Source organism: Podarcis melisellensis (assembly GCF_964234715.1).
Source record: "Podarcis melisellensis genome assembly, chromosome: 13".
Taxonomy (NCBI): domain Eukaryota; kingdom Metazoa; phylum Chordata; class Lepidosauria; order Squamata; family Lacertidae; genus Podarcis; species Podarcis melisellensis.
Genome location: NC_138545.1, coordinates 27,864,698 through 27,891,899, shown reverse-complemented (window position 1 = coordinate 27,891,899; position 27,202 = coordinate 27,864,698). Strand labels below are relative to the sequence as shown.

General features: G+C 44.6%; 1 protein-coding gene across 2 annotated transcripts in view; it reads left to right on the top strand.

Annotated features, from left to right (window-relative positions):
• The window catches only part of SLC4A1 (solute carrier family 4 member 1 (Diego blood group)), a 43,769-nt gene that overhangs the window by 7,454 nt on the left and 9,113 nt on the right, over positions 1-27,202 (top strand). The window contains exons 1-12 of one of the 2 annotated variants that reach the window (XM_081886236.1): positions 2,737-2,893; positions 10,497-10,573; positions 11,947-12,124; positions 12,836-12,971; positions 13,665-13,803; positions 15,096-15,174; positions 16,487-16,674; positions 17,398-17,599; positions 19,253-19,477; positions 21,149-21,297; positions 22,430-22,624; positions 25,396-25,566. In XM_081886236.1, the coding sequence (XP_081742362.1) occupies positions 2,752-2,893; positions 10,497-10,573; positions 11,947-12,124; positions 12,836-12,971; positions 13,665-13,803; positions 15,096-15,174; positions 16,487-16,674; positions 17,398-17,599; positions 19,253-19,477; positions 21,149-21,297; positions 22,430-22,624; positions 25,396-25,566 (1,881 nt within the window). In that variant the 5' untranslated portion in view covers positions 2,737-2,751. Of the gene's footprint in view, positions 1-2,736; positions 2,894-10,496; positions 10,574-11,946; positions 12,125-12,835; positions 12,972-13,664; positions 13,804-15,095; positions 15,175-16,486; positions 16,675-17,397; positions 17,600-19,252; positions 19,478-21,148; positions 21,298-22,429; positions 22,625-25,395; positions 25,567-27,202 lie in introns of those variants that run through there. The other variant, XM_081886237.1, reaches the window with a different exon arrangement.

Genomic DNA, 27,202 nt, shown 5'->3' with positions numbered 1-27,202 from the left:
ATTTATGAGGAATTGCAAACTGATGCAGAAATGTGGCAAATTGAATTTAATTTTGGAAAAAGGAGAAAGTTAGAGAAAAAGAAATGATCACATTCAGCCCTCCCTAACTGAGCATGGCTAATTCACCCAGGACAATGGCAGAGCCAGAGTATAGTTGCCTGGCCAGTTCCTTGCTTCTTACATCAATGGAGTGTGGAATGTGCACTGGATTTCAGTGTCCTCTGCAGCGACACACAAGGTCTCCATGGCAGATGCTCAGGGAGGTTTCTCAGCAGGCAAATCATTATGGGAAGGATTCCCTGGAAAACTGCAGCAGGGACAAAGAGTTAAGTCCCCATGTGCTCCATGCCAGGGTCCCAGTCCAGAGCAGCTCCCCTCCCTCCCCCAGTACACAGGCCCCAACTATGAGAGAAGCAATTCTTAAAGGCAGAATCATGTGAGCAATCTAGTGTGTAATATTAGATTGAAATAAATATGAGTGTGAAGGGGAGATTGTGTTGCACTGAGAAGGGGCAGGGTGGGGGTGTGTGAGAAGGGATGAAGGAGGCATGTTACTTCAGGTGAATCAACTGCTAATTACTGTTTGACCTCTGAACTTGCTGTAAGAAGAATGACCTAAGGTAGAAGCAGTGGATAAGCAAAGGACCTCTTGGCTCGTCTCGCTTGTGTTTCTTGTTACTAACTACCTAAATGGTCCTGTACCCAAACTCTGAAAGATCTGCTGCAGCGCATCTCTACCTCCAAGAAATGAGCAAAGTGCTGTTGAGTCCCTGCCATTTCCCTCCCCTCTAATTTTCACTTGCTCTAACCAGTGCAGATTCACCCTAAATGCGCCTTCTTGACTCGTTCTCAGCAGCTTCCTTCCCAGTGCAAATAGAGCCTGGGTCAGATGAGCAGAGGTGGCCCTAGAATTGGGCAGAGGGAAGCAGCTGTCTCTGGTGGCAGACACAGGGGGGTGGGGAGGTGAGGAAGGTCTGTAGCAGTGAATGTACGTTGCATGCAGAAGGTCCCAGGTTCGATTCCTGACACCTCCAGATAGTGTTGGGAATCTCCAGTGCTTGAAACCTTGGAGAGCCACTTCCAATCAATGTGGGTGGACCAATGGTTTGATGTTGGCAGTCAGCTAGATGAACCAATGATCTGACTTGGTATATATAGAGGGTCATTCTGTGCCCTCTTCCCAATTCCACAGGTTGTCTTCTATGTTGGATTTATGCTCCATGGGGATTGGAGCATTCCTGAACTTGATACGTCTTAGCATTGCATTCAGTGGTAGCATTTGGGTTGTGGCAGCAGCAATGGCATTTGCTGGAAACCCGTACCCTTGTCATAAAGTGATTCTGAACAACCATACATGAAAATAAAACACAGCACATTTTGCATGCCATGTTAGGCTTGCTATTTGTGTTTGGGTTCTTACAGTTACTTTCTTAATTCCTAGTTCTTATTCACATCCCTCTTCCCTTGCAGTGGGAGAGGGCAGAATGGGGACCATGCAGGAGAGAGAAACTCTTCTATCACAGAGTTTATACCAAGGTTTCAAGGCATCCTCAGGGCCTTGTTTTCATTCAGATCCCTCTGCTCCCATCCACACAATAAACTTAAAGCATTCTTATTCTCCCCCCAAAGAATCCTGGGAACTAACAAAAATACAGCCCGTAACAAAATACAGTTCTCAGGCTTTTAATATTAATGATCAGTATCAAAAGCTTCTCTCTTAAAGTCATTGTGAAAGAAAGTGCAATAAATGATGGGAAGCACTATGCAAAACAAGAGTCACAAAAAACGCAATGCTAATCTTTTAGTAGTAAATGGCAGTGCTGCCTGGGTTGAACAGATAGTTGTTGTGCCTGTGAGCTGGACCATGTCTCTTGCTTATAATTTTCTGGTTGCTGTTTGTGTGTTCCAAGCAATGGCCTTGAGTTCTGGCATCCTCTGCTTTCCCATTCCTCAACCTGTTGTCTTGGGGCAGGAATGGTGTGCGATACAAAGAATGAAGGATAGCACTTTTCTCCTCCTCCCAGAGTCACATCCTCATCATACGTTTCAAGCACATTGTCAGTTGGTTAGAGCATGCTGCGGATAACACTAAGGTTGCAGGTTTGATCCCCGTATGGGACAGCTGCCTATTCCTGCATTGGAGGGCGTTGGACTAGATGATCTACAACTGTATGATTCTATGAAGCAACTGGCTTCCCCCAAAGAATTGGGGGCCTGTAGTTTAACCCTCACGGGGCTACAATTCCTAGCGCCCTTAACCAACTGCAGTTCCCAGGATTCCTTAAGGGTGCTAAATGTATGGTATGGATGTAGCCTGTGTTCTCTAGGGGACTGAGCTGAGCAGTTTGTGCATTGGCTCCTTTCAGACATTTCTAAATTTAGAGCAAGAGTTCATTGCTGCCCTGCACAGCTCTTTACCCCTTCCTCAAGAAGGCAATCAGGTCAGCTCCAAAGGCAGGCACTCTCCAACCTAGGCATGATGTTAAAAGAAGTTTTGTAGGAAAGCAACCAGATTATGAACCCCGTAATCACCTTCAACGTGACTTAATGACACTTTGCCCATACCCTGCAAGGTCTGTATCCCCTTAGTTCACGCCAAAGCATTTCAGAGTGTTACCTGGCTGTGACAGTGGAGGAATTTTTGCAAAACAAACCCTAGTCAAGGAACCAAGGGCCCATGTTGTCCTCCCACCTCCACCCCCCATTTCTGTACTTTCAGATCACCAAGTCAGCACTTGCCAGCGTCTCTTTATGGTGTGTGTCTCTTTCTGTCGTTCCTTCTGGCCTGGTCACCGCCGGAGAGCGTATCACCTGAGTAGGAGAAGGAGGATGGAAAGGGTATCCCCCTCAGGGAAGGCAGGACACTTTCAGAGATGTGAGGACAATGGACCAAGTGAGTGCCATGCAGTGGCATTTTCAGTGCAGTGATGATGTTGTGTAGCGGCTAAAAGATTGAGCTGCAAAACCAGGTTTTCCCTTAAAAAATAATAATTCTGCCTCTGCCATGAACTAACTCATACTAAGTGACCTTAGGCAAGCTAACATTGTGTAACACCCGTACAATATATCGAAAGCACGTGGCTTCCCCCAAAGAACCCTGGGAACTGTAGATCACCCCTCACAGATCTATTGCAAGGAAGGTTATGAAGAGAGTTGTTAGTTAAGATAATTAAAAGTAATAGTGAAATTAAGAAATGCAAATTAAATGAAAAAGACTGGAAAATTTTCAGATGTGATTGATGGAAGTCTAAAAATTGTATAAGATATGAAATTATGTTAAATGACTGTTGAAAATAAAAAAGAAAGCACATGGCTTCCCCCAAAGAACCCTGGGAACTACAAATCCCAGTACCCTTAACAAACTACAGTTCCCAGGATTCTTTGGGGGAAGATGTATGACTTTGGTCTCAGTTTCCTATCTGCGCTAAGGGGGGAATAATACTAATTTACTTCACAGTAACACTTCTGAATTCCAGTTACTGGGAACCACAGGAGGGGAGAGGGCTCTTGTGCTTGCCAGTTTCCCACAGGCATCTGGTTGGCCACTGTGAGAACAGGATGCCGAACTAAATGGCTCTTTGGCCTGATCCAGCAGGTCCTTCTTTTCTTCTTCATACATACTGTGTAGTTGAATACTGTAGCTTCAATCTAAGCAGTGAGCAATATGGATATGACATACATCATAAAATCAATTAAAATTAAGCATAAGGATTGTATGGGAAGTGCTTTGAAGACTCTAAAGGTTTGGTATAACTGTCCAAAACAATTAAGGTGGCATCTTCAGAAATGAATTGTGAGGGGGAAGAGTGCAAAATTCCTGGGTAATTAGCAGAGAAATCATCTCAACCTCACAGATAATTGTAAAGAACGCTTTGGGAAAAAAACAGTCAAAAATCCACACCAAAGTTTTAAAAGAATTCTGCAGTCTGAGTGCACCATGAAAATAATTTATGGAAATGAGTGCAGACCTATGCACGTTACAGAATTACCTTTAAGTTCCCTTCTGGCTTCTGTTATTTCTGCAGGCATTGCCAATATGATTTGAAACCTATCTTTGCAGCTGTGAGAGCTAGAAACTTGCATATATATATATATAGAGAGAGAGAGAGAGAGAGAGAGAGAGAGAGAGAGAGAGAGAAATTAAACATCACATGCGAAGATGTGAAAGAAAGCCGTGATGGGTGCTTTTTATTTTTTTTACAAAAGCAGTGGCATTGGGAGAATGAAGGAACGTTAGCGAAAGATATTTAACATTTTCACCACTAGCCACTTTTCCAATCCAAATGGTGACACCCCACCTCCTGCCTTTCTTTCCCCACAGTTACAGAAGTATGTATGTATATGGGGGAAATAACGGAAAAACATCAGGAATCCCACAAGGGGGAGAGCAGGGCAATATGGTGTATGTATGCCCACTGTATAAAGAATTACAGACCTCTGCAGCTAAACACTCCTCCCTGTTCTCTTGCGTCTCTGCTCAGAATCATGCCCTCTCAAGGTCCCTGGCAAAATGTTTAAGACTGATGCTTTCTGAACCTTGGAGAGGTAAATAGGTCCAGCTGATTGGCAGTGGGAACATCTGAGGAGACAGCCAATCACTGCAGTCCTTGGCTGTGTCCAGCACCAATCACCTGAGGAAAAGGAACAGGTGAATAGTGGTGTTGCAGCAATCCCACCCCTTGCCCCCCCCCCCAATGGCTATCTCATTGGTGCAAGGAATAGCTGAGGAGTGTACACACCAATTTTTGATCAAGTGTTGATCAGTGATCAGTGCCAAAGACCAGGGGAAGGGAACTGTGGGCCACATGGAAGTCAGCCAAGGGCCACATTATGGTGTGCGGGTGGCCCTTATGTGATATAGGACCACTCCCCAGCCAATCAGAAGGCTGGGCTGGCAGCCAATCTGGGCTAAAGGTTACCTGAGATGCTTTATGACTGGGACTATGACCTCTGCGTCTCGTCCTGTGGAAGCTGGTCCATACCGGACAGCAGCCACCTTACATTTTGCTCTGTGAATTTTTTCTCCTTATCAGGCAATCAGTAACCCACAAGGATGTTTGCTTTCAGCTTCTCCTTGAATGCTTCTGCTATTGATGATAAATAAAGATTTTGTTTGAAATGAAGACAGAAGCCATTGAGTACGAGCTGTTTCTGTTTACAGTTGGTTAAAAGCAGCTCTTTGGGTTATTGGTGTGTATGCGTGTGAGAGAGAACGGATGAATGTGAGCGATATGAAGGACCATTTAACACTGTTTCAGTGTAGGCAGTTGCCTGACTCCAACATTCTCAACATCATAATTTTTTTTAGCACCATCAGTGTGCAAATGGAGGTTTGCAGAGTGAACATGACCCAAAGTGCAGCCGGCTGAGAAATTCATTTTGAACAAAGGAAATAAGGATGGTGGAGGGATGGTGGACGTAATAGATATGTCCAAACGCAGTTACACAAAGTGAAGTTTCAGTTCAGGATGAAGACTAAGGGGGATAAATCAAAGATCTAAGGAGTTCTGAGGCAGGATTTGAAGTGGGAGGGAGGTAGTGGTTTGGAAAGGAGCTCCAGACCAGACACAGTGGGCAGCAGAAGATGATGGTTGGATGTGTTTAAGGCAGTAGGTGGTATCCATCCACCCACACAAGGATTTCAGCTTGCTCAACGCAAGTTCCCCTACTTCTCCTCCAAAGGCACTCAATGACTGGTAAATGCCAGGCACTTGTTTCTAACTTTTGTAAGATTAAATATTATTGAATTTTAATTGTTGTCTATAATTTGATTCTAGTTGCTATGCAATTATTTACACACACACACACACACACACACAGCCTTAGTGCCACAACATTTCTTGCTACACACCTGAGTGAAGCCTACCCCCCCCTCTGAAGTCCTGCTCAGTTCCCTCCCCACAACTGAGCTTTCCAAGAAGTTGCTAGACATCATCCAGGCACTTCCAAGCCATACTTTGTCATTTTAAGGACCAGAGACTTGCAGATGGAAGGCAAGAAAGCTGAGGTTCTTGGGGATCTCAATTCTGCACCCCGTATGCAAATTTCTGCGCTCGTGCAGTGCAATCTCCAAAGTTTGGAACAGACGCAGTTTCAGCACAGTAACAATTAAAGAAGATGGGAACCCTATAAGGGACGGGGGATAAATTCAGTTCACACTGAAAGGCTAACATACCTAACAGGCATTACCAAAGCAATGTGTGAACAGAAACCCAGCCACCCTTGAAAGCTTGCCCTTCTCTGAATTTTGCAATGCAGTTCTCCAGCCCAGCAATGTTACATGTAGATGAATATATCAGTGAAAATAACATGCAAAAATGATTTATACTAGCGAAAATTGCAAAAAAATGTGCATATTAGGGGAAATGCACACTAAAATACTGGTGAATTTTCATGAATACTTTTTTAAAAAAAATCACAAAGTGATGTGGGAATGTGAAGAACTGAATTTAAGATGGGGGAAATAGATTCACCCATCCCTAGATGCTGTGCTGAATTCTACTGCACCACACTCTCCCATTTGCCTGCTTTTATTCTTTCTATTTTATCCTGCATCTTACTATTACTTTCTTTATCTTATTGCTCAGTGCTGTCTGCTGCAACTGTGCTCCTCTTATATACCAAGACCTTACCCAGCCGGGAACTTCACCTGGTGATTAATAAAGTGTCCTGGCTTAACAGTAAGCTTGAAGGGCTTGCCATGGCTTGGTAATGAAGCACTTCTTACAACTCAACCTCTTGAAAGCCTCCAGGCTGGTCCCCTCACCTAGATAGGAGCCCAAGGCCCCCTTTATTTACTGTCAGCAAAGTTAGAGTGGCTTTCAATTTACTATGAACACAAAAACCACTTGTGACAGGAATTTGAGGGTGGGGCCCAGGTGTCCTGCTCTCTTGCCAAAAGGGGGGTTTATAGAGCCAAAACTCCAGGAGCTCTTTTCTTTTGGATGCCGGACGGTGGACTGTGCCTGCTTTTTAGGGTATGTGGGATAAAGTTGGTGGGGGTAGTGTGCGATTATGAACGGTAGGATCAGTACCATGGCCAGAGATGACCTTTTAAATGCATTTTTGTGTGGAAGAAGTTGAACATGTGTGCAAGAAACTTTGGATGTGGGTTGTGAGGGCTTTCTGAAAAGAATCAGAATTGTTTGAAGGGACTAGCACTGGGGACTTAGGCACCATCACTCTTGGTCTTGAATATGGAGGCGGTTGTTCCCATGTTGGAAGTACCAAACCTCTCATCTGGAAGCTGTTTCCCCTGATCCGTGGAGATTTTCCACAGGGGGACATGCTGAAATAAATGCACTCTGCACCAACACAGGGATGATGTAATGCATTATTATACCCTACGTTTAATCTATTCTTATATCCTACGTTTAATGGGCTGTGGCATTAAACCTTGCCATCAGCTAAGACCAGGGTTGCACATACAGAGTTATCAGTCTCCCCTGTTTGAATCTTCATTGTGATGGGCAGAACGGGGGAAATTTGTCGTAGAGATACCATCACAATTTGCAAAGAGGGCAACATTCTTTCTTGAACAGCGAGGGATATATTTGGTACTGACAATTTGTAGTGTATCCTGAAGAGTGTGGGTTTTTTTGTAGGGAATTCACAGCCTATTTGTACATTGCAGTTGACATACAACAATGAAAATCCAGTTTCAGACTCTTAGACAGGTAGGGTTCTGGGGAGGGGAGGCTGCACTTAAATTCCAATATACTTTCCCTTCGGAGAAGTTGATTTTGCTTAAACCTCAGAGCCTGAATGGTATCTGTATTAGGCATCAGGATGGTATTTGAGAGATCAGAGTGGCTGGTGGTGACGCTCACTGGGGTTTTCTTGTTTGATTCCCCCCCCCCCCCTTGCAAGTGGCTTGGCTTGCTTGTTTGAGGCTCCTGTTGTTGCCTCATGGGAACCATCCACAATGCAAACTCCTCTGTGATTGTGGCAGACACCATAGTCTGGATCTATGGGGAAGCTTGGAACTAGCTGGTCCCAACCTGGTGGCAGGTCTGTGTCTTGAAACACAAGTCACTACCAAAGAGTGATGTGGAAGCCATTAAAAGTGAAGAAATTGTGCATGGAGGTGTTGAACTCTTTCATGGCTTTGCCATTTCTCTGTTTTGTTCTCTTATACACAAACTTATATATAAGGTCTTCACTGCCTTTTGGTGGTGGAAGTCATTTAGCATGCCATCCAGAATTCTGCTACTTGCCCAAGTTGTGAATAAATAAAGAGGTGATGTCGTTTAATGGCTAAGAGTAAGCTATGAATCAGGATCTCTGCAGCTCAAAAGCGATCTATGCATGCCAAATATTTTATTATTATTAAATTGCTGACACTCTTCCATGCTTTTATACACATCAAATCACCAAAGTTTGATTTGGAGCCCTTTTTTGAGAACTGCATAATTTAGATGTGCATTGTGTTCTTGGTGTAGTATCATTTTAAGGTGCTAAATGTTAAAATACGTAAGTCAGAGCTGCCATGGGGCTGGGGGCACCCTTTTCCTTGCCTCCCACACTCTACCCGAAACAATGGCTGCTTTTGCCCACTCAAGGTATGGCAGAGATTGTCAGAAACAAAGGCTGCTGTTTGGTCTCCAGTCCTGAAATGCAGGGTTGCTTGGATAGCGCCTGGAAGATCAGGAGGTGGAACCTTATGAGATAGAAGCAGAACCTAGTGGTGCCTGTTTGGGGGCAGACAAGAGAGCCTGTCTGTGCCTGATATCTCACAGCCTGGTGGACATATGGCTAAAACAGAAACACTGCAGCTTTTATGCAATTACCTGCTGCCTTTAGTTTGGCTTCTCACCCTGTGGTTTTACATTTTTTTTGAGACTCAGAGAATGATGCTAAAATCCTGAAGTTTCAGGTCAAACCCAGTATCCTGGCAACCCCCCTTTCTCAAAGATCAGTTGCAGCAGCCAATATAGATAGAGCACCAACTTCCAGAAATTGACAGCAGGAGGACAATACCTGTCTTATCTTTTACGCTCAGTTGATATGAAGGTCCTGACTTCTGATAGTGGGAGGAAGAAAAGAAAACAGTGGGATTTCAAACGCCTATTCTGTTGGCTTTACAACAGCTAGACAAATCTTTGAATTAGGGGAACTGGAAATAAAAAGAAGGAGCTGTGAAAAATTGCAAGAGAACTCTGAGAAACTGGGTTTGCACCAATTGTCCTGATTTTCTGGTACCTCTCAGGGGCACAAAAACTGTTCCCTACTTTGTCCCTGTCTTTGCCTTTTTGAAGAGATTGAACATTTGGAAGCTGCCATTTAGCTCAGTACTTTCTGTTTCGTGGAATTGTAGAGTTGGAAGGGACCAAAAGGGCCATCTAATCCCACCCCCTGCACTGAAGGAATCTTTTACCCAATGTGAGACTTGAACCCATGACCCTGTCAGCAGCTCTCCAGGTTTTCAGGCCTACCTGGAGATGCTGAGGCTCAAATTTGAAATTTCCTGCATGCAAAGCAGATGCTCTACCACAGAGCTATATCTTTCCCACTGGAGATACATTTTACCTTTTGGTACTTGTGAACTGGAATGGACATTCTTGATGTATCAGCCACTTCCACCTGGCCTCTAGAAACTCTTGTCTCTAGTGAGCACCATAGATTCACACATTTTATTCCATTCTGAAGGAGCGTCTCCACCCCCATTGTTTTACCTAGACACTGAGGTCCAGTGCCGAGGGCCTTCTGGCGGTTCTCTCATTGCGAGAAGCCAAGTTACAGGGAACTAGGCAGAGGGCCTTCTTGGTAGTGGCACCCACCCTGCGGAACGCCTTCCCACCAGATGTCAAAGAGAACAACAACTACCAGACTTTTAGAAGACATCTGAAGGCAGCCCTGTTTAGGGAAGCTTTTAATGTTTGATGTATTACTGTATTTTAATATTTTGTTAGAAACCGCCCAGAGTGGCTAGGAAAGCTCAGCCAGATGGGCGGGGTATAAATAATAAATTATTATTAGTGGTGGTAGTAGTAGTAGTAGTAGTAGTAGTATGCCTCCAGGGAGCTCTGGGTGGTTAGGCTGAGGGAGAAGAATGACCACAGAGGGAACTACATGGCTGAGTGAAGATTTGAACCTAGGCCTCTCCAGTTGTAGTCTTAACAATCTAGCCAGCATGCCACCCTGATTCTAAGGACAAAGTTGATTCCGGTTGAGGGATATACACACACAAAAAACCCCTTCTGTCACACACCTGAAGTTTGCCTGGGCCACACAAGAAAGGGAACAAAGTGCAGTGAGACTTGATTAACTATTGAGACCCTGCAGGACAGTAGATACATTGCTGTGGACCTGGACAAGGAAGATCTAGAAACTGAAGCTTACTGGGTGTCATATCTGCCAGCTTAACTTTATTTCATATGGTTGTTGGGGGCATATAGTTGGGAAATTTCATGCATGCTGCCTGGAGCTTCTTGGGAGGAATTTGGGGAAGGGGTGGAATTCAAAAGTAATAAATACACATATTTTCCTGTTGGCAGGTGTCTCCTCACCTGAGGAAGCATTAGGAAGTGGGGGGGCTGCCCCACCACCCTCCTATCGCAGAAACACACATGAGGTAAGTTCCTAGGGACTGGAGAGCTTTGAATTTTACTTTGTCTCACTAACAAGGAAGCTTTTCTTTCTGGCAGTGCTCCTTGTGTCTTTAATGTGCTCAATGCAGGGAGAAATTCAACAGGTGAAACTATCGGCCTCCCACTAAGCTATCTCTGTACTTGCGTGTTCAGACCCAGAAACCTTCCCCCTAAAATAAATTCACACGACTCAAATTTTGGTTTGGTTTTTGGCAGAATTTAGGCGACAACTTTATTGATTACAGAAAGTGACTGGTTGCATAGGCTCTGGTTCAACTAGCTCCCTACCATGCAGGTAGCACTGACCCAGGATTCCAGCATCGGCCAGCCAAGGGTGAACACCTGGATAAGAGAAAAGCCGGGAACGGCCAACTCCTCCATGCAAATGTCCCCCTGGACTCAGGCACGGGCACAACCCCCTCTCAGGGGTTGACCAAACCATCGAGTCCCTGGATTCCTTTAACGGAATATCCTTCACATAGGGATGGCGAGAGCATTCTCCCATCCCTATCACCTGAACCAGAGCCTATCTGCAACCTTACAAGTTGTGACGACTTGCTACGCGGCAGGCGAAACCCAAATGGCAACAGCCAATCAGCCAAGTGGGGAAAATTCCTGCCATGCCCCTGTCCCAGCAATAGACGACACACGACGGCATAGCAAGGTCAAGCGCAGCAAGCCCTAAAAGTAGGGAGAGGTGGACGGGTGTTCTGAATGCACGAGCCGAAAGAGGAAGCTCTGGGTCACGTGCATGGGCATAAATAGGTCCCTCAAACCATTTGGACTGCATCCCATTGGCCAGATTGTACCCAGCTTCGAGGGACCTACCAATTGGATGTTGTGGCTAACCAATTATACCCACCCACAACACAGGGTGTCGGTTGTCCAGGTCTCACCACAATACGTGCCCTCTTTAAGGGAGGACACGATTTGTTGAATTTCTGCCTCTTTTGCTACTTCTAAAGAGACCTGGGCTGGATCTACACTGACCTTTTTAACGTTATTAGAACAGTATTAGATATAACGTTCTAAAATGTCACAGGACATACTAGTAAGTTAAAAACGTTCCTTAGCGTTTTTTGTGTGTGTTGTCAAAAAGCAGTTTTCCTACTGTCAGTTGCTCTGCCCTCTGGTGTCACATTTTAATAACGTATCATTCACGTTTTAATAACGTACTGTATCATTCACGTTTTAATAACGTATCATTCACGTTACAAGCGGAAAACATAATATGTCCATCTATGTTATAAAAACCATAACTTATAAACCATGAGTGTAGATCTGCCCTAAAGAGCTCTGAAAGGGGAAGGGGAAAGGTGGCCACCATAATCGCAGGGCCCTTTGCTATATTCCCCAGGCATTTGTAGAACTTCATGAACTGGTCATGGACAGGAACAACGAGCTTCGATGGATGGAGGCTTCTCACTGGATCAACCTGGAAGAGGATTTTGAGGAGATGGGGCACTGGGGAAGACCACACCTCTCCTATTTGAATTTCCAGAGCCTTCTGGAGGTGCGCAGGGCTTTCAGCAAAGGTGAGGGAAATTGCTGTGAGGTTTGTGCCTGTTGTCATTCTGTGGCATTGAGGAAATGCAGCTTTTATGTATGAATTGAGCACAGGCAATCATTTTTAGGAGCTGCTCTGCTTGCCTACAACACATAGGCAAACACACCCACCACTTCCAATCCCCTCTCACCTAAATCCTGATTCTACAATATTTGTCCTTGCAAAGGGAAAGATATAAAAATTCCAAATGACCATGTTGTTTTGCCCCTAGAAGAGATGTCCCTAGGATAATTTTGAAGACCCTGTCCGGGGCCCCACAAAACAAGGGTTATCTCTTTCAGGAAAGTTTAATATTAATATATATATATATTTAAGGTAGCTTAGGAAAAAAAATATGTGTCAACCCATTCAACAGCATGAGCATAACCTTGCTGAAAAATCTGGACTTTTTGATACTTTGGATCTATAAGTGTGTGTTTATTTTGAAGATTATCTGTTCTTTTGAATGTTGTTTTTTTTTTAAAAAAAAAGTTGTGCTCAATAAAGTCTTTTTGAAAAAGAAAAAAAAAGAAAAATCTGGACTTTCCGAAATAAGAGTGACAACAATTTGCTGGGGGAACTGAATAGTCATCTGGAAAGATTCCCAAATCCTCTTCCTTTGTACCTTTGAAATTTTAGCAGGCATATCTTCTAAACTGTCAGGTTTCAGCCAGTGTGTTCCTTCTTTCTACTCTTCTAGGAACTGTTCTTCTAGACCTGCAAGAGAAGAGCCTAGCTGGGATTGCCAATCAGATGCTTGATGAAATGATCCATGAAGGGAAGATCAAGCCGGATGACCGAGAGTTAGTCTTAAGGACTCTCCTCCTTCAGCACAGGTACACTTCCAAAGCACAGCACAAAGTCAGGGGGTGAGCCCATTCCCTCCCTTCTGGCTCCAAATTCAGCCAGAGTGCAGGAGTGTGTCCATATCATATGTAGTTTTTGTGCCTCTTAGAGAGTCTCTAGAGTGTACTGTGTTGCGGATAATCCCAGACGCACTGGCGGAGGAAGAAGAGTGCGGGGGGAGTGCACTGCCCCCGGCAGCGCAATCACGGCAGGGTGCCATCGTGGCTGCTCCCCCTCCCGCGCTGGGCACCACGCCCCCACAGGCGGTGAGCCATGCCCCCACCTGCTCTCCGCCCCCTGCTGCCGGAGCATGAAGCTCCACCACTGCCTAGACGTCCTCCTGAGCTTTAAGAAGGGGCAGGGAAATATCCTCACAATCATTTATGAGGGCTTGGAAGCTCAACACTACAGAGACAATACCTTTCCCAGCTAGGACTGGGCCTCATCTGCCCCATCTTGTGTGGGGTGTTGAGCCTACTGAATATTGGCTCCCAACTCCTCTGACAGTTTCACATGTATCAGTTGTCTGTGAATGAAACCAGTAATAAAGTATTTATTAATTTTAATTATTTACTGGATGCTTGCTTGTCCGAGGTCCTAGACATCAAACTGTTCTCCTTCCCTCCCTGCCCCTTCTTTCTTTGTTCCTTCCCCTCCCCTCATTTATTTCCCCCTTTGTCCAGTCACCCTGATGAGTCTGCTTCAGTGGGGACTCTTCTGCCTGGGCGGCTGGACAGAACTGATGGCCAGGACTCAGGACAGCCGCTTCTGCAAGAATATCACCAGATTGAGATGAAGACCTTCCCTGCTGACTCAGAGCAGGTAAGAGAACTTTCAGTCAGTGGGTTTAGGAGATGGAGAAGACCAATCTTGTGAACTCAAATCCAGGAACTCTGGGACTTGAACCAGAATGGAGTCACACAGGGTTAAGGCTGGGACCAATTTGTGATCAGTCCTTGGAGCCCTCTTCAGGTATAGAAGGGCACTTACAACCTACTGTTCATTTGTAAATCAAAAGCCTTTCATTCCGTATGCCTGTTTGGCACCATAAGATACTGATGCTCTGTCCTCCGAAGAATGCATGCAGATTAATAAGAGCACCTTTACTCAGAAGTAAGTCCCACTGAGTTCAATGGGATTTTCTCCCTGCGAAGTATACTTAGAGTTGCATCCTGAATCTGCAAAAGTTGTCACTTAAAAATATATATATATTTGGAAATAGGAATACAAAAATTGATATCAAATATCTTTTTTATCAAAGCTAAAAAGCTAATCTAAATAAAAAGACAGACCAGAAAGGGAAAGAGTGAAAGAGATAGAAAGACAGAGAAAGAAAAGAGGAAAAGGAAAAGAAAGAATATATATCTGTCAGCTATATATAAAAATTATTCAACACATCCACTTCAAGATAACACCCAACAAATCTACTTTTTATAAACCAACATTATATTCCATCTTCAAACCCAAAAGTCATGAGTGCATTTTCTTTTCCACACAAAAAGACTATAAGAAGTTTCCAGTCTTTAGTAATTGTTGGCAATGACTTTTCTCTGATTAAACATGGCAACTTTGCCATCTCAGCTAAATCCAGTAATTTTGACAACAGTTCCTCCATTGTAGGTAGTTATGAGTCTTTCCATCTTTGTGCATATCAACGTCTTGCTGCTGTAATCATATATTGAAAATGAAGTCCCATAGCCTTTTTCAAATTATATATTCCTAAATCCCCAAAAGAAAAGGTTGCCATGTTTTCAGGGAAGGGTGAGTGCAAATATATATGCATTCTGAAAGCAGATTTCTGTTCCAATGGTCAATACTTGCATTTATTTTAAAGAAAAACTAGTACAATATTTAAAAACAACAATAACCCAAGACCCCCACCAAACAAAGCAGAACTTCATATATACATGTTAGATTTGGAGTTGACATTCATGTGCTGAGACCAGAGGAATAAATGACTGAAAATTCCAATTCATTCATAAAAATGAAAACATCGTATTCTCAGAATCCCCCATTCTGAGGGCAGCAACAGAGCACATACTGTGAAATGAACTTGGGCCATGTCAACCTGCCTCATGACCTTGGGGGTTAACTGCTTGCTTCTCTTGTTGCAGGAAGGCTCCAGTGGTGGTATTAAGAAGCCACTGGCAGATAAGATCCCACCTGATGCAGAAGCGACACTGGTCCTGGTTGGTAAGTACTTTTAACATATGCAATGGCACTGGGTGGTGGGACCCTCATAGCCCTGGGACCTTCAAATGGTGCCAGAGAGCCAGAAGTGGCAACACATATATAAGGAAGGGAAGCGCTTTGGCAGGGTGAGAGTGGCAGTGAGGTGAGCCAATCAGACACCACCTATGGGGTTGTGGAGGGGCCAATGAGAGTCTTAGAGCAGTGAGGGGAGACCAGGTGAGAGATCATGGTGGCCATTTTGGTTGTCATGCTCTCACTCTGTGCTCTCATTCCCAAAAAGTGCTTTGGGGGGCTGCAATTTGCGCAACCACCAGCAATGCACATTTTGGGGCGTCACCGAAGACTGCACCCAAAAAAAGCACTGGGGGGGGGCAAGATCACAATGCAGGTCATGTAACTCACCCAGGAGCACATCTTGAAAGACGCATGTCCTGGTTTTTGACCTGAAAAAGTTGGGCAGTATGGACTGTGTGATTGCTCCGATACCATCGTAAACACAAATAATAAAGAATACCTAATAAACAGAATGTCTGGAGGGCTCCTTTCTCAGAGGTCCCCTGATATTGGAAGAGAAAAGAAGGAACATTGAATGGGACCCAGGGCCTCAGTAGTCTGTGTTAGAGCTACCCTATTTAACCACAAAAGACTAGCAAAAGCATTTCTCTGCTCTTAACTCCACCTTCCTTCTTCCTTTCTTTCCTCTTCCTTTTTTTTTAATTAAAAAAAATTAACCAAATTTAAAATCACAAAAAAATTAACCACATTCAAAATGTCTTTCCAGCATAGCCTTAGACGTTTTGGGGTTTGAGATGGAAAATCCCAAAAAGATGCTCCCTCCGGTTGCTACAAATATATAAAACAACAACAACTGACAACTTGCTGGAGTTTACAATTGCCACAAATTTGCCCCTCCACCCTACATAATGGTAGAGCCAGTTTTGATTCAAGCCAACATGGGATATAATATAACTTCTTCCTTCTACAAGATGTATGCTAATCTAGCAAGTTTGGGAGGAAGGAAGTATGTTCTGGTTCTTGCTTGTCTTGTGTGTTTTGTCAGGGGGGAGCCATGTTTCTCCCTGGCAAAGACGCTGCTTCGCTTTTCTATCTGGCTTAGCCAAACTCATTTGCAGACTTTGCTCACTTTGCTGTCTCTCATTTTCTTCCTGTGTCCCTATTCTCTTCCATTCCTCCTCCCTTTGCCTCTGCCTGGATCCCTTCCTTTCCTGCACATGGTTTGTGTTTCTTTTTCTTTCTGTTTCTGCGCTAAGCCCCCTAAATGATGCCCCATACCCATCCATCCTCCCTTCAGGCCGTGCCAGCATTGTGGACCATCCCACTCTAGCCTTTGTGCGCTTGAAGGATGCTGTAGAACTGGACCACGTTCTGGAGGTTCCTGTGCCTGTCCGATTCCTTTTTGTGGTTCTGGGCCCAGATTCCCCTCACGCCAACTACTACCATGAGATTGGGAGAGCCATTTCAACAATGATGTCTGAAAGGGTAAGTTGGAACCCTCCATAGCTTCAACATGCCCAAGAAAGTACAGTGGTACCTCAGGTTACAGAAGCTTCAGGTTACAGACTCTGCTAATCCAGAAATAGTACCTCGGGTTAAGAACTTTGCTTCAGGATGAAAACAGAAATCGTGCAGCGGCAGCAGGAGGCCCCATTACCTAAAGTGGTATCTCAGGTTAGGAACAGTTTCAGGTTAAGAACAGACCTCTGGAATGAATTAAATTCTTAACCCAAGGTACCACTGTACCATTTCATGGAAGGAAGGATTGTCTAGGTTAGGCATGGGGAACTTGTTGCTTTCCAGGTCTTGTTTTCCATCACCTCTGACCATGCTAGCTGAGGCTGGGAGTCCAGCAACATCATTCTGCAGGGCCACAGGCTTTTCCCATCCCTGTTTTATGATCTAGGATTTCCCTGCATCTGCTCATTCACCTGAGTATGGTAGACAGAAGCACTCTGGAAAGGGTAAACCTCATACTTATGTTGCAAGCTTAACTTAACTCTTCTGGAAAAACAGGAGCTAAAAGTGTTAAATGTAGCATGTTAAATTAAACAATGTGGACCTGGCCAGGTGCCACAAGCCATGTCATCATTCAGGACACAGGAAGATCCTGTGGAAATTTACCCCAGGAACTGCCCCTTTACGAACCCTCCCAAGCACAACATTTGGCTCCCTGAGTCTCCATGTTTTTCCTTCTTCCCTGACTAGGTGTTCCGCCTCGACTCCTACATGGCAGGAAGTAGGCAAGACTTGCTGAAAAGCCTGGATGCATACCTGGACTGTTGCATCGTCGTCCCGCCCTCTCATATCCAAAGTGAAACGCTCCTTAAGTCGTTGTTCCCAGTGCAGAAGGAGCTGCTGCGAAAAAGGTACCGGCCGGAAGAGAGGATAGAGCCCACTAAACAGCTTGGTATGTATGAATCACTGTGGGGTGATCTGCAGGGAACTTTGCCTGATCGCTACCAAGCATACCTAGGGAACCTAGGAAGCTGCCTTAGGCTGAGTCAGATGATTCTCTCATCTAGCTCAATATTGCTTCCACTAAGGGCCCATCCATACTTATGTTTTGCCCCTCACTTTCTAAGCACAGGTTTGTGCTTTCCTGGTCCATATCCGAGGCACTCCTCCACTGCTTTCCCCAGGAAAACCTGCTCTTTGACGCGGAATTGGAACAAACAGCAACTCGGGTTTTCCGTGGAATTGTTGTCTGCAGTAAAGAGAGGGTTTTCATAGGGAAAGCACCGGGGCAAAACAAAGCACTTGGACACGGAGATTCACAGTGCAGACCTGCAAATAATAATAATAATAATAGTAATAATAATAATTTTTCCCTGCCCATCTGACTGGGTTACCCCATTCACTTTTGGCAGCTTCCAACATATATAAAAACATAATAAAGCATAAAACTTTAAAAGCCTAGAAATGCGATCCAAAAAGGGGTCTGGATGAGCCCTTAGTGGAAGCGGCCCTCCAGGATATCAGTCAGGTCTCCTAGCCTTACCTGGAGTTTCCGAAGATTGAGCCTAGACCCTTCTGCATGCTAAGCAGATGCGCTCTCCCTGGTACTTCTCAGGTGTTTTATATTTGTATATCACGTAGAGAGTTTTAAATATTAAGTAGATTAGCGCTGAAGAAAAACACTATGAACATGCTCAGTGACACATGCCTCTTTGGGCTGTAGCCAATGTTAGTCTCACTCACAATAGACCCGTTAATGTAAAGTTACTAAGTTAGGTTCGCTAATTTCACGGGGCCTACTCTGAGCAGGAATTAGTTGGCTACAGCTCTATATTCTTACCTCCCCCACCAGCCAAGTTTGATAGGTGAGCAGGGCCACGCAGCTTTCAATCACCTGATGTTACAATGACATCAGACGACCTGTTATCACCCAAACAGTTTGAAATTAAGCCATGTGGGAGCATAAGCACCATTTGCAGCACTTTGAAACATACATATTTTTATACATGTATTTTTATTGATTTTCAGAAGTGTCTAATAAACTCATTTTGCATGCAGGTTTGACTAATGTCCACATTAAAACAACTGCTAATAGAGTGCATTTTTACTAATATTTTTACTAATATATTCATTTTTATGAATACTTTCCCTTGATGTATGCATTTTTGTAAACATTGCTTGGTTGTAGAACTGCATCACAAATTTCAGGTAAGTGAGAATTTCAGAGGATGGCTATGTTTTGGTTCTCACATTGCTTTGGAACCTGAATTTGATGGATTCAGCTTTAAACAAGAAGCAAACAGAATTCTTCCTCCATCCCTGCAGCTGCTCCACACCTAATGTCATAGATAATGTCAGGTGTAGGGCAGGTGTGTGTAGCTTTGCCAAACCTCCACACAGGCCAAATGTGGAGACCTGTTGTGGGGTTCCTCACTGCTGCCTTAAGCGCTTCCCACAAGATTTGGGATGAAACTCATGAGCTCCACATAACACAAAGCCTATGTTCCCAAAAAACGAGGCTTACAGCCCTTTTGAGGCCCCCAGTAAACATCACTCCTCCATTCATTCAGCCTTGTCATTCCCTGTGTTCTTATGTCTCATACAGAGCAGGAATTGCAGGGCCAAGCCTTCAAGACCCCAGAAAAGGATGATGATGACCCCTTGAGCAGGACTGGCCGGCCTTTCGGAGGGCTGGTGAGGGACATAAAACGCCGGTACCCCAAGTACCTCAGTGACATTACGGACGCTCTCAATGCTCAGTCTCTGGCTGCCGTCATCTTTATCTACTTTGCTGCCCTTTCTCCTGCCATTACCTTTGGAGGCCTTCTGGGTAAGGGAGCTGGGGCTGCTCGCTGCACCCTGACAAGTAATCACAAACTGGTTATCAGTGGGGAAGTATTGTTATGAAAATGAGGGAAATATTGCATCAAACTGGAGTTCCCAGCAGCTCAGCACCACTTCCCCTCTTGAGTTTCTGCTGGACAAAACAGGACGGGAAGTAGAATGACATAAAGTTTCCCAGCAGGTTGGGCTATGCTGGTTTGTTTGTTTTCTCCACATCCTTCTCATATGTAGGTGGGGCATGGCAGGGGTGAAAAAAGGCTAACTGACACCCAGGGTGGGCCAAACCATTGGGTGCGCACGCATTGTGCTGCTATGTACAATGCATGAGTGGTGTCGCGACGTAGGGTGCATGTGCTGCATTGCTACATACAGCGCATGCGTGCGACACTGGGCATGTGTTGTACGTAGCGGTTTGCTATCGGCGCCGCCCGAGCGACATACGGAAAGTGGTGGGATCCTCTGCTCACAGCTGCAGCAGTGGCAGAGGGATCCTCTGGCTGTAGCAGGGATGGAGGGATCCCACTGCCATCCGTACGGTGCTCGGGCAGCTGCGGCAAACTGCTATGTACAGCACATGTGCGGTGTCACTATGTACAGCACATGTGTGCGACACCACACAGTTTGCCAATAGCGCTGCTCAAAAGCCGTATGGACGGTGGCGGGATCATCGAACGGAGCCACGAACGGAGGATTCTCCACACGCAGCTGCGGTGGCGCGGTGGCTGCTAATGCTGCTGTGCCCAGGGGTGGTGGGGCGAGCACCCCACGGGGTGCCTTCTTGTCACCCCTCCAGACATGGCACCGGGGGGCCATACGCTCCCCCTTGCGACACCACTTGGGCTTGGCCACATGAACAGCTAGAAAATTATGCCAGAAAAACCCTATTAGAGGCTACTTCCATGTCTTGCTTGCTGACTGATTTGCTTATAGAACAGTTTTAAACCACTATTCCCATAAGCAGTGCTCCAACGTAACTTACATGTAAAGTAAATAGTTATAAAAGCAATTTTAAAGCACAAAAAGCAGGCACTCCTATGCTTCTGATCTCCAACTATGTGAAATTTATTTTTTGACATTTATTTTATTCTTTTCATGGTAAACTAAGAGACCTTGGTGACATCTCCTCCAGCCAGGGGATCAGGGAAGAACAAGAAAGATATACTCTGGCACACCTTCCGGAAAGATCTCTAGCTTACATTACAAAGCAGATACTTAATAGACCTGGTTATTTACTTAGCAAGGAAAATAGTTTGACCATTTTAGCAGTCGCCCCCTTCCTGGTTGTTGTTTCTTTTGCAGAATCCTGTCTTACAGCTATAAAATCACAGGGCTGGAGGGGACCCTGAAAACCAAGGCCACCCACAACCCCAAACTCATTACAGTAATTAAGGCTGGGGATTTTTGCTCATGGTGTGCCTCCACTCATGTCACTTTCAGCTTCGACAAGCAGGCTTTTGTTTTGTTATCAACAGCGAGACAAAAGAAATAAGGATGTGCCTTGAGAAGTTAAACTTCTCTTAAGAAGAAGCATTGTCCATCTCCAGTTCAAAAATTTTCAGCCCTCTTACTGATGTGCCAGTTAGATCTCTTAAGTTTCTTAAAGCAGGAAACACCCCAGGTTTCTTCTTTCTTGCCTATAATCTGCTGTTGCTTCCAGGTGAGAAGACTGACAAGCAGATGGGAGTATCTGAGCTTCTGATCTCCACGGCAGTCCAGGGTGTCATCTTCTGCTTGCTTGGAGCTCAACCTTTGCTTGTGATTGGCTTTTCTGGCCCCCTTCTGGTCTTTGAAGAAGCCTTTTATGGGGTAGGTATCCTGCTATAAATAACATCCCTGTTGAATGATTACTTGTTTCAACACACTGAAAAGCTTCTTTAAACTTAGGCAGTCCCCAGATCCACCCTGCCAATCAATGGAGATCACCTGTCCATTCAATGGTTACCATAAGATGTAGTGAGGACCATTACAGTAGTTTACATTGCTTTTAAAACAGGCGAATTCGAAATGGAGGACAGTTCTATTATTCATGGTCATTAGCTGTTCCATGAAATGGAACTTCCATGTTTGCAGGCAGTATATCTCTCATTACCAAGAACAGCACAGAACCCTAACCACGTTCCAGGTGGTTCTAGATGATCACAGATGGAGACAGAATGCTAGATTAGGCAGCTTTTGATCCAGTAAAACGATTCTGCCTGAGCGTTTGCAGGTATATTTCCATAACCCTAAGACGGGGTGGGGAGCATCTTGCCCTCCAGATGTTGTTGGACTCCTTAGCCAACATGACCAATGATCAGGGATGGATGGGAGCTGGGAGTCTAAAAACATTCACATTCCTATCATAAATGGTAGAAGCTTGCTTCCTTTTAAAAGAACAAAGCTCAGATTCTTAAGATGTTGAACCTCACATGTACCAAACTCTGCTTGCTTGCTGTGACCAGAAGCACCTGTGCACTATACAGTGGTACCTCGGGTTACATATGCTTCCGGTTACATACACTTCAGGTTACAGACCCCGCTAACCCAGAAATAGTGCTTCAGGTTAAGCACTTTGCTTCAGGATGAGAACAGAAATTGTTTTCCGGCGGCGTGGCGGCAGCAGGAGGCCCCAGTAGCTAAAGTGGTGCAGCTAAACTGTTCTTTAGGTTAAGAGCAGTTTCAGGTTAAGAACGGACCTCCTGAATGAATTAAGTACTCAATCCAAGGTACCACTGTACACAGACCTGGCTATAAATGTCTATGCAGGTTTCACAGGAGGAATGGGGTACAAGATTTCAGCATGGCCCGTGTAGCGAATCACGAGAAGGGCCAATACTCTACATTCTGGATAGCTGTTTAACTCCAGAGCAAGTTCAACTGAGGGGGAAAGAACCATCAACATCTCACTAGCTTCTCCTGTGCTTTCCTCTCTGCACCCCACCCGTTTCTCTCTACACAGTTTTGTCAGAGTTTAGAGATTGAGTACCATCCGGGGAGAGTCTGGATCGGCCTCTGGCTTATAATATTGGTATTGGTGGTGGTGGCTTTTGAGGGCAGCTTCCTGGTCCGTTACATCTCCCGCTACACCCAGGAGATCTTCTCCTTCCTCATCTCCCTCATCTTCATCTATGAGACTTTCTTCAAACTCTACAAGGTAACATGGCTTATATTTCATTCTCCCTCCCTTCCTTTGCTTTTGTGAGGGAGCGACTTTGCTGGCACAAGGAACAGGCTGCTTCGTGGCCACAGGGTTCCTCAAGACCCGTGAGGCAGGGCTGAAAGTTGGTCCGTCATGGCCGTGTTTGAGCACTGAGCTGTACATAGTACCTATTTTCCATTGTCTCATGTGTGGCTTGGCTTCCTTTGTGCTTTAATGCTGGATCCTGAGAGATTTGGGGCCCATCCACATTATCATTTGTCCAAGAGGCATTATTATTATTATTATTATTATTATTATTATTATTATTATTATGTGGATAGGCGGAGTCCCCCTAACCCCAGGTGACCCCCGAGCAGAATAATGACTCAAGAAAATGTGCTATGGGATTAAAATTGCCACAACTTTATTAGGTTTCAGATGTAGAGAGACCTTGGCTCAGGCATTGGGCATTTATCCTTCCCAGTCCCCAGCCAGGGATCTGGAAGACATCAGGGTTATCCAGAATGTGTGGGGATTGGGCTGGCTCTGGAGAACATATTTTCAAGCAGAGAGCCCGCCCCCTGTTTCCCCGCCATTGCAGGGCAGAGCAATGACAACCTCTCAGCGTATGGCCAATGCCTCCCCTCAAAACGACCCCTTTAACGGGGAACCCTGGGATCACCACCGCATGGGGTGTGTGGGTCACTGCTTCACGCCCCCCCCCCCATTTAGGAAGATAGACTAAAGGATTCTGCCCAAGGCCTGAAACTGCCACCCGAGGCCACAAAATCGCAGTCTTGACGCCAAATCTACCTACACCTGAAAAGGCCCTTTGCCATCTGACATCCATTCCAAAAGGCCATGCCTAATGTCGCTCAGTCAATTTCAGCTCTGTGACCAGAAATCACAGGGGAAATGGAAGTGTGGCTGGGCTCTTGGTCTTGAGTTCTGAGCATGAAAAATGACCCGTCTTCAGACTTTTCATGTTGTCTTCAGGCAGATCACACCATACAGTTAAAGCACACGACTGCCCTCAAAAAAATCCTGGAAACTGTAAATTGTATGGTCCAGAGCTTGGAATTTTAGCTCTGTGACTGAGGAAACTACTTCCTCCCAAAGGAGCACAGGGAAGCTCAGGCCCAAACCGTATGTTACAAGGAACACACAGCATCTTCCTTACAATGTTTTGTTAAAGACACACGGTATGCATGTAAGATATGTTTATGAAGCTGCCACCTAGTGGCCAAAAGTGTTTCTTGAGGAAAAATTTGGAACTGAGCATGCCTATGGCCTTTGGGAGTGGTTCCAAGATGGATGTCAAACTAAAAACTATATAACAGAAACCAAGATATTAAACCAGTTATTGTTCATTATAACTCTCGCAGCTTGCTCGGTTTCTGCCTGCCTCACTCCATTTCAGAGCTTGATGGTGTCATGCTGCTTCTTTAATTAACCGTTGTCTTGGAGGCAATATGTGAAAAACAGCAGCTGTGTTTCATGTTAGTCATTTGCACCTCAAGCATCTTTCTCAGTGTTCTCCATCCCATTATTTTGGGTCATCAGATGAGCAAGAGACAGGACTTCGAGGTTCTCAGATCTTATCCCCACAAGCTTTTTTTGAACAAAAGTTGCAAGGTTTTTTTTTATCGCAAATATACAGTCGTTTGCGTGTTTGTTCTCAGTGGCAACCAGCCCTGCCACTTTTATTCCCATTTTACAGATGGAAAAACCAAGACCAGGAGGCACAAGACTTTATCCAAAGCCACCCACTAAGTTCATAAGCGAACAGTGTATCTCCCACATGCATTAATATGTGCTGTTAATCTCAATTGATGTTCCCTGTGTATTATTGCATTTCTACTACTGAGATGTGTCCTTTTGTCTCAGCTTGTTACACCGTACCCCCCCCCCTCCACTGCCCCCAAATCTTTGACCATGCATAACTACATATTATGATGACGGTGACACCTACTACAGTCTCCACCTTCTGAAATCCACTAGAATTGCTATAGGTAGCCCCTCCTCTCCCTCTGCCCCTCCCTGGTAACAATTTGGCCACAGGAAGCGAGGCTGTCAGGACATGGTTTCCATAGAAACTGAAGAGCAAAAGCAAGAAAGGAGAGATTGAAAACATCATGTCAGAAGAAGGGAGAATGAAATGGAGCTCTTGCAAATGTTTAGAAATTAGACTAGGTGGACTAAGTGCATAGGAGACGAGCCTTTTGGAGACAGATGTTTGAAGGATAAGCAGCAGAAATGTGGGGCAAGGACCTAAGAACAGGGGCAGAGGTTTCAACCTTGAGTCCCTGTTAGCACTGAGGTCTGCACAATATATTTTTGTTACTTATTTTATTGACTAAATTTGTATGCCTCCCTTCATCCAAAGATCACAGGGTGGTTCGCAACATAAACTAGGCCTGATCTATGTTTGCAGCGGAGCGAAGGGCTAGAGATCTTAGGTAGCAGAATTTGCTGTATGATTTCAGACTGAAGGTGGAGGGACACTTCTTTCTTTCTTTTACACGATGGGGATTCAAAATGGTACCCCACTGCCTGTATTCTAAAATGGTGCAGTCAACTCTATCACCTCCCTCTGCTTCATACGTAGACCAGGTCTAAGACTTGTGTGCTGCGGGAGAAAGGGTAGGAATTATTTTGCTGCATGTAACAACATGATTTGGGTGGTGGTGTGGGCACGTGTGCTAATTTTAGTTGGCTGTGTTGTATGGCGTCTCAAGTCCTTCCCACTGTCCATTCCACATTCTAACACATCTTCCCTCTTACAGATTTTTGAGAAATTCCCTCTGCAGCCAGCCTATAACAACACTGTTCTAAATGGGGATCCAGACTATCCTGTACCCAACACAGCCCTGCTTGCCCTTATTCTCATGGCAGGAACGTTTTTCATCGCCTTTTTCTTGCGCCAATTCAAGAACAGCAGTTTCTTTCCTGGCAAGGTAAATCCTACATTGCACGAGTGAAGTAGGACTTTGGCATGTTTGCGGATTTTGGAAGGGGACGGCTTAAGTCTGTGCCTGCACTAACAAGTTCGTTCTATCTCTGCATAATGGCCAACCTACAACTGGATTTAAATAGCGAAGGGCAGACTTCAAACTGAAGCAACAAGACACTGGGAGAAGTATTTTGGTCAGCAAATTGGTTTAGAATAAATGGGGCTTCCTTAGCATTCCTACCACATTGTACCTGAAGTATTAAAGAGTAATAAACAGAGCTGCAATGTTTCATCAATTACATTAATCAATTTATAACGTGCCAACTGATTGGAAAGCAGATTTAACATTTTTTGTTGTTATTTTTATCACAAGTGCTTATAAAAAGCAGATATGACAGGTGCTATCTTTTAAGAAGCATTGCTTCTGATATTAGAGATAAGAAGGAAAGCCTCTTCTAATATACTTGCTGCAATAGATGTGTGCATCATCTAAAACCAAAATATCCTTTTTTTTCATAAGGAAGTTGATGCATGTTTAATCCATTAATCGCCTCATCAACTAAGTTTTCTTTAATCATCATCACCATTTTATTATTTGTACCCCACCCATCTGACTGGATTGCCCCCAGCCACTCTGGGTGGCTTCCAGCATATTAAAAAACATAATAAAACATTAAAAACTTCCCTAACCAGGGTTGCCTTCAGATGCCTCCTAACGGTTGTATAGTTACTTATCTCCTGGACATCTGATGGAGGGCGTTTGACAGGGTGGGCGTCACTGCCGAGAAGGCCCTCTGCCTGGTTCCCTGTTAACCTCACTTCTTGCCTCACCGCCAGAAGGCCCTTGGAGTTATACTAGGCATAGAAGTCAACATCTTAAAAACCTGTTTTGGTAAAAACTGAGCTCTGATGCTTCAGAGGCACATGTAAAAGTGTATGGGCAATAACTTCACAGAAGCCAAAAAGGAGAAAAAGCAGGATTTCAAGGAAACGGATGGGGTTTCCTCCACAGCCCTTTCATTCCAGTGACTAAGGCTATAATATTATGCACACTTACATGGGGATAATTCCCCCACGGAACCCAGTGGGATTTAACTTCCAGTTAAAAATGTGTAACATTGTGCTGTAGCCTACCAAAGAAGTAGCATAAATTTTACCAATGTAAGCAAATGTGCTTAAAATGCAAAATGATGATGGCGATGATGAATTCAATTTATATACTGCCCTTTATCAAATGATCCCAGGGCCGTATATAACATCAAAACACATTACAGAACATAAAAAGCACCAAAATAAAAAGCATGCTGACAGAACAGCCTAACATGGCTTGCAGAATTTGGTGCAGCTGTGGTATGAAATTGTTTTGACTGCAGAATATGCACAGCCCAGTGTATCAGTCACAATATATGACTAAAGGGTTGCTGGTGCAGTTTCTGAGTTTGTCCCCCTTTTAAGCTGAGTCTAAACATTCCCTTATCAACATTGAGGTCTGTAAATCACCCAACAAAAACAGTCTCTGGCAGTATTACCCCTTTTTTTTTTAAGTTCCACACTTTGCATGTTTGAAGGGGAAGGTCATATTTCCCATAATCAGATCAAAACTTTTAAAACTGAATTAGTTATATTTCCTTTGTCTCCGG